Source organism: Lepidochelys olivacea, assembly GCF_965140295.1.
Source record: "Lepidochelys olivacea isolate rLepOli2 genome assembly, chromosome: 6".
In the NCBI taxonomy this organism is placed as follows: Eukaryota; Metazoa; Chordata; order Testudines; family Cheloniidae; genus Lepidochelys; species Lepidochelys olivacea.
The window spans coordinates 62,140,830-62,147,897 of NC_140416.1; the positions used below are offsets into that span (position 1 = coordinate 62,140,830).

The 7,068-nt window shown below is 50.4% G+C and overlaps 1 protein-coding gene across 1 annotated transcript; it reads right to left on the reverse strand.

The window, feature by feature from the left end:
* Positions 1 to 2,183: 2,183 nt before the first annotated feature.
* Positions 2,184 to 4,575, reverse strand: LOC311521510 (disintegrin and metalloproteinase domain-containing protein 20-like; the record flags this gene model as incomplete). The annotated part of the gene is made up of 1 exon (XM_084629838.1): positions 2,184 to 4,575. The coding sequence occupies one exon, from the start codon at positions 4,573 to 4,575 to the stop codon at positions 2,227 to 2,229; it is 2,349 nt and encodes a 782-aa protein (XP_084485964.1). The 3' UTR covers positions 2,184 to 2,226.
* Positions 4,576 to 7,068: the final 2,493 nt, after the last annotated feature.

The following is a 7,068-nucleotide window of genomic DNA, read 5'->3' on the forward strand; positions in this document are numbered from 1 at the left end:
GATTTTGCATATTAAAGTACCTAAATAAGCGGCCTGATTTTCAGAAGTGCCTAGTACCCAGCTCCCATAGGTTCTTATGACACTTGGTATTCTGCACTTTCAAAAAACAGGCCATTTATTTAGGTGCCTAAATATTGACTTAAGGGACCTAATATTAGGCAGCCATTTTTTAAAATAAATGTTAGCCTAGATTCAATTATAGTAGAGCAGGAAAGTGAAACTACAGAATTTGGTGTTGAGCCTGGGCAGAAATTACGCTTACACCTTCATATCATAAAAAACATAGTGGTAGCGTGATGCCTCTGAGGAGCCTCCAGAAACATCCAGCTACTTGTAACTGAGGTGGAAACAGAAGCCCTGGTATTGTCAAGAACACAAACCATAAAATGATGGCATAGCTTGCTGCACGCAATTTTTATTAAATATCAAATAGGTTAGTTGGGCTCACATGTGTAACTGCTGTCTTAGCCTTTGTGGTCCACAAAACCCCAGGTGCATTCCCCACGATAGGAATACGAGTAATGTGCTCTGTAGGCCTGATCCATTCAAGTTAATTGAAAGACCTTAATGGGTTGTGACTCTAAGCACAAAATATTGAGAAGGAGAAGGGGAACCAAGGAAACCAGAAATGCAGACCTACTTGTCCTGTCTGCTTCACATTTCAAGTCTAGCTTTAAACAAAGTACTCTGGGCTAAATTATGCCCTCATTTACACCTCTATAACTATATTGACATCAGTGGAGTTGCATAGTGTAATTGAGGGCACTATTTAGCTCACTCTGAGGATAGCTCAAGTGTATAGAAATGACTAGGGGTTAGAGCACACAACTGGGTCTCAGGAGTATAGGTTTCTACTACGATGTTTGTAGTATTCTGTTAGCAAACAACAGCTGGGCATACTGCTACTGATACATTTATTTATCCAAAAAACAAAATAAGAAATAAAGCTCTCCTCCAATACCTACAAACTGGGCACAGAGCCAGTCTTTGGAAAAAAGAATTTGTATTACTGTTCCTCCCCCCAACCCTCCCATGCCACACCCCATTTGTTATAACTACTTGCTGTATCTGGTCTTCAACATATATTGTTAGCGCTTTGTGGCAGGGATTTTTTCAAAATGGTCTCTAGACACTACTGTCATATAAAGAATACAGTAACAAATAAAAATAGGACCCCTGGGATGCTATTCCTAGTGGTACTACAGACTGCTTGTATAACTGGGGCAAATCACGGCCTCTATGCTTCAGTTTAACTATTTGTAAAATGCAGATTACAATACTTTCATTACCCCACCACAGTGCTGAGGATACATTATGTAGTAAAGGGGCCCCTGTAGATACTTAGGTAGATAGAACTCTGTTAAATTCAGTGAGAGTTCTACGTGTGGCGAGTTTAGGGGGATCAGGCCCCACTATTATAAGACCCTATGGGGTAAATGACCTTGAGCCAAATTCTGCTCTCATTTATACTTTTGCATGCTCATTAAGAGTTACTCCCATTGAAAATAAGGCACCAAGAGCTTCTGACCCAGCCCCACACAAAAGGTAATGGAACATTCCCAAAAAAGGATATTTTTGTGAAATGTCAAGCTTGATGTCAACTAAGCTACTGATCAGTTTCCAAACATTCAGAAGTTTATCAGCTGTGAACGTGGAAGTTATGTGTCTCCCATCCCATGAAGTGTAAAACTTCCTGTTGCAGAATGCTGGCTACCCAACCCTTCAAAGAACACGCTTCTGGTCAGTCATGATCTTCCTCCTTCTCCGCATCTGCTCCTGGTTAGGATTTATGGTCCCTCCTCCTCTCCCTACACACATGCATCTGAGTGGAAGGCCTGCTTCCCACCCATATCTGAGTGAGTCACTTCAGTGAATGAATGTAAAATGGCAAGAATTTTTCCTTTGATCTTTTGTTGCATGTGGTAGAGTTCAAAATATTTCCTCCTCTTAAAGCGTAACTTTGCACAAATTACTTTACCACAGCTGTGTCTGTTTACCTATCAGTAAAATAGGGATAATTTCCTACCTCACAAGGCATTGTGAGAGTTTGTTTGTAGAGCATGGAGATGAAAGGGGCTATATAGATACTCCTAGTATTTTCCTAACTCCCTGAGCTTAGGCAGAGACCAAGTCCTTCAAGACACAATTTTAAAAAGCTGTATCAATGCTTACAGACTGAATTTATTCTTAAAAGAGGTAAATATATTGTTTATACATTATTTAACATTACAAAAAATCCCATGCGTTCTCTGTGGACTCTACCACAGGTTTTGACACAGTAGCAGTTGTCTCATGTGAGCTATTGGGGATTCCCTTTCCCCCACTGGAAGCATCTGCTTGCTGTGTTGGGCGGAATCTGGCCACTGATCTTCTAAGCCATCGCATTAGTACAGCTTTATAATATACACAAAGCCCAATCCCAACAGCAGCAGTAACAGCAAGGAATATTGGTATTCCGATAGCACTGCCCCAGAAGGCCTTCCTAGGTGGTGGTCCACTGTCAATGCTCCCTCCATATCCTTTATGTTGACAGTCTGGAGGTGCCCAGCCATAATTACAATGACAGTTTTTATGACTGTTGCATATTCCTCTTTTATGGCACTTTGTTATATTACAGTCATAATTCAGGATTGACACAGTGACACAACTTGTGTTAACACAAATCTTGTCAGGACCACAAGATGTGCCATCTCTCACTGCTCCAATATCAGCTATATCCATCCCATGATGATAGTCTGTACCCCAGCACCAGTTATTATCAACTGGAGTTTGAAGTATGGTACTATGGTTCTCCAAAGATGGTACACTTTTCATATTTTCACATTGGACCCTACCACATAAGATATCTTCTCCTTGACATTTCTTATATTTAGTAGTATCACTCTTAAGACCACAGTTGCCAAAACGGTCACCTTGAGTATTCAATTTTCTGAAACAAACTAATGGAGCAACCTTTGCTTTTTTACCAAAAATCATTTTGCACTGTTGATCATGGCTAGAGCAGTTTCCATGATAGCAGTAGGCATCATCCTTGCAAGGGGCTCCATCTTGCACATATAAATCCTTCTGGCACCACTGTGAAGTCCCATTGCAATATTCAGGAAGGTCACACTCAGTAGTACTTTTTCTACACAGTGTTCCTGCTGGAAGTATCTGACAGTCTTCACAGCATTCTCCAAAAGCGCAAGCTGCACCTGCTCTCAATGTACAATCGGGCTGGCAACAAGGATCCTTTTCACAATTAAATTTTGAGCCACAGTCACACTGCTCTTCACTTTCCACCACCTTGTTGCCACAGTACTTGCGTGTATAAACTTTCCCCGGTGCTGGAGGATCAAGCAGACATTGTGCACCGCCAGTCATGAAATTGAAATAGTTGTTATAACTGCAGTTACTGAACAGATCAGTGACGCTGTGGGTCGCAGCCATGATGCAGGCCTTGCGTTTACATTTACAATAACGATCATCATGTATCATGCCGAGGTTATGGCCCAACTCATGAGTAAAAACAATGGAAAAAGAGTACAATCCAAGAGCCCTGAAAGAAAGAACGGCTGACGCCCAATGATGAGAACACACAGTTCCTATATATGCTAACCCAAGGGTTATTCCATACCCTTGATATGTGAGTAAGTGAGCTACATCATGGCGCAGCCGGTCATACAGGTCCACTCTTCTCCAGTTGTTAAAACTGTCAAGCATCACACCTACACTACTATTAATTGGGATACGGTTGTTTTGTGTCCAGATCTCCAGCCCCACAAGGAACAAGCGCACGCCCATCGGATCATACATGGTGTCTCCTATATTGATTATGTCCAGCATTTGCTGCAGGATTTTGGTTTCGTTGCTGCCTGACTTGACGAATCGTTCGTTCTCCACCACGAAGACGAGTTCCACGTAGCGGGTATGCGTCCACCAGTCGCCCGGGGAGGCTTCCTGGGCCAACAGGCCCCTTAGGCCAGGGATCAAGGCTGCCTGGCGCTGCAGCTCCTGGTCGGTTAAGCCGCACCGCAGGCCGGTGGCCCCCTCCTCCACCCGGTGCAACACGTGCTGGAAGGTGGCGGAGTCCGGCACCGGCTCGATTTCGTAACTGGCCTGCGCCGTGCGCAGCAGGCCGCGGAGCCCGCCCGAGCAGGTGCTGAGGGCGGCCAGGGAGGCGGGGCTGCCCTGCACGTAGCCGCGGTAAAAGCAGTCGCGGCGCAGGAAGGGCTGGTCCCGCTGGAGGGCCCCGCCCGGCCGGTAGGTGAAGAGGGTGAAGTGCTCGGGCACGAGGAGCCGTTTCTGCCTCAGGTGCACGACGCGGCCCCGCCCCTCCACCTCCAGCAGGTAGGAGACCTCCCGCGGCTCCTGCCCGGCGCGGGGCGCCAGCAGCCGCGGCACGATCACTGCGTAGGAGGCGTTGCCACGGCCGCCGGGTGGGGTCGAGCCGACCGCGCCACCCACCAGGCTCCCCAAGCCCAGCAGCACCAGCCAGGGGCCGCCCGCCCCCATCGCACCGTTGGGCGGCTCTGGCCCCGCCTCGTCAGGGAAGCGGCTGCGGGGCCGGGCCACGCCCCTGCGCGCGCGCCCCATTGTGAGGGCGAGAACCAGGAGGGCGTCGTTTGAAGCCGGGGCAGGAGCGCCGGGGGCCGCGGAGCGCGGCGAGGGCAAAGCACGGGCGGGTGGGGCTAGGCACGCCCCTGCCCCTGCCCCCACCCAGGTGTCATGGAGCTAGGGTCTGGCCTCGCTTTCATCAACAGCCCCTGCCAGCAACAAGCCTCAAAGCCGGCTTCGCCTCCCTCGTCCCTGCCCCTCAGCGTCGCTCGCACCCCCGCAGCCCGGGTAGAGACGCAAACGGCACTGGTGGGGCTGGAGCAATTTGCAGTTTGAAAAAGGTCCGTCCCCCCACCCCCAATAAACATAGCCTTTAAATAACAGCCGCCCGATTCCAGCAAGCACGGGCGGGCTAGCCCGGCCCGGCCCGCCAGCTCAGTCCTGGGCTGGAGGCTGCTCTTGACAGCACACGACACCCCCAGGCGAAAGAAAAAAGATGATCCTGAGAAACCTAGCAGCGGGGCTGGAACAGTTTGTATAGTGGGGTTGTTGAGAGCCTGAACCAAACTGTAAACCCTCTATATGATGATCTCCGCTTCAAGCCAGCACCTATAAAACCTAGTGGACTAAATTAATGCCTCGTGTAACTCCAGTATGGTCAATTGTTTTAAACCAGGCATTAACTGGACACTAGGGCTGCACCATATACATACGGATGCTTCAGCAATGCACCAACATCTTCATACATGGATGTATCCATGGGCAGCCAGTGACCCAGCTGTTGGGGGAGGCTAGCTCCCGGCCCCTCCCCTTGTGCCCATCTGCCCCCCCTTCTGCCTTCCCCCACAGGAGCCCAGAGCTCCCCCACTGTGGTCCCCAGCGCGCCACGTGGCGAGGCCCCAGTGCCAGTGCTCCGGGTGGTGCGGCCAGGCCCAGTGCTCCGGGCAGCAGCTCTCCCAGCCCCCAGTGCTCTGAGCGGTCAGATGTCGTGCCCAGCCCCGGTGTGCCAAGCAGCAGGGCTCCTGGACCCCTGTGTTACAGGTGGTTGGGCAGGTGGTTGGTAAACCTCAGGAGGGGGCCTGACCTGGGGGTGGAGTGTGGGCAGGGCTACGCTAGGCTGTTTGGGAAGGCACAGCCTATCCTTGCCTCTGATACCCACCACCCATGCATGTATCCATATCTACACCTGATACTCCTTTGGACAAACTGTAGTGGTTGCTACTAATGAACCATACACACACACACGTGTGCGCGCTTGCTCTCTCTGATTTATTTGCAGTTTTGGAATTTCACATAACATTGTTGAAGGTGAGAGAACCCTCAAAAATCTACCTTTCAAGACCTTTTTTCTATAGAATTTCACATTTCATTGGCTCAGGGCACTGGAACCCTGGCAATCCTAAATGGCACCTGAACCAAAAGTCTGGTTATGATGGGGCGAGGTGAGGCACCAGGTCATTAACCGGCACCAGGTCATTAACCAGCACCAGCCACTGCTCAGCCGGGGCTGCCTCCTACCTGCAGGCAGGCTCCTTGATACAATCCAGCAAGTGAAGAAGGGTAGGGTAGGGTGACCATATTTTCCCAAATGGAAAAGGGGACAGCACAAGTGGCTGACCTGAAACCCCCTGCCCTCCCTGCCTCCTGCCCAGTCCAATGACCCCCTACTGCCTGGAGGGCGGGCCCAAGGCCTGCCTGCCCGCATGTGGGGCTGGCCTGAGCCCCCCTGCCACCCACCCACATGCAGAGCCAGCCCAAGGCACTCTCCCAAACCCTCCGTCACACGCAGGGGTGGCGTTGCCTGTCGCCCCCCCTCCCAGCATGTTTCTCGATGCCCCGCTAGGGGTCATACCCCACTTTTTTGGCAAAACTATGCATTTGTCCAGTTTGTTCTTGCCAACTGATGATCAGTTGGCAAGAGCAAAATAGGACAAATGCCCACTTTTGCCAAAAAAAAGTTGGGATGGCTGCAACAGGGTTTAAAAAAGGGACTGTCCCAGCCAAAACATGACATATAGTCACCCTAGGGCAGGTGGAGAGGAGCCAGAGATGGAGACAAGTCCTTGGGAAGAAGAGGTGGAGAAGGAGGCGGGGCCTGGAGGGAAGAGGTGGAGCAGGGGTTAGGCCTTGCGGGGGAAGAGGTGGGACCTTGGGAGTCCAGTTACCAGCAATTAGGGGGGAAGAGGGGGCTGAGGTGGGCCTTAGCCCTTATCCTTGCCACAATGGGGTGGGGAAAGGATACGGACTATGGGCTGCTCTTGGTGATCCTGGCACCCCCCTAGTGCAGGTGGAGGGTCCAGGGCTATCCACAGTGGCTTAGGTTCCTTTGGGGGGCTCCCACCACTGCCCAGCTCTGACTTCTGGCCTGGCCAGGGCCTCAGGGGGAGAGGAGGAGCAGGGGATGGGCCCTCTCCACTTCTACTGAGGTTCCAGTACCTTAATTGATGTTCCACCACTTCCCATTTTGTACATCAGAATTGAGAATTAGGTCAGATTATGCATTCTGGAGTAAATGTAATATAGGCCTGTCAA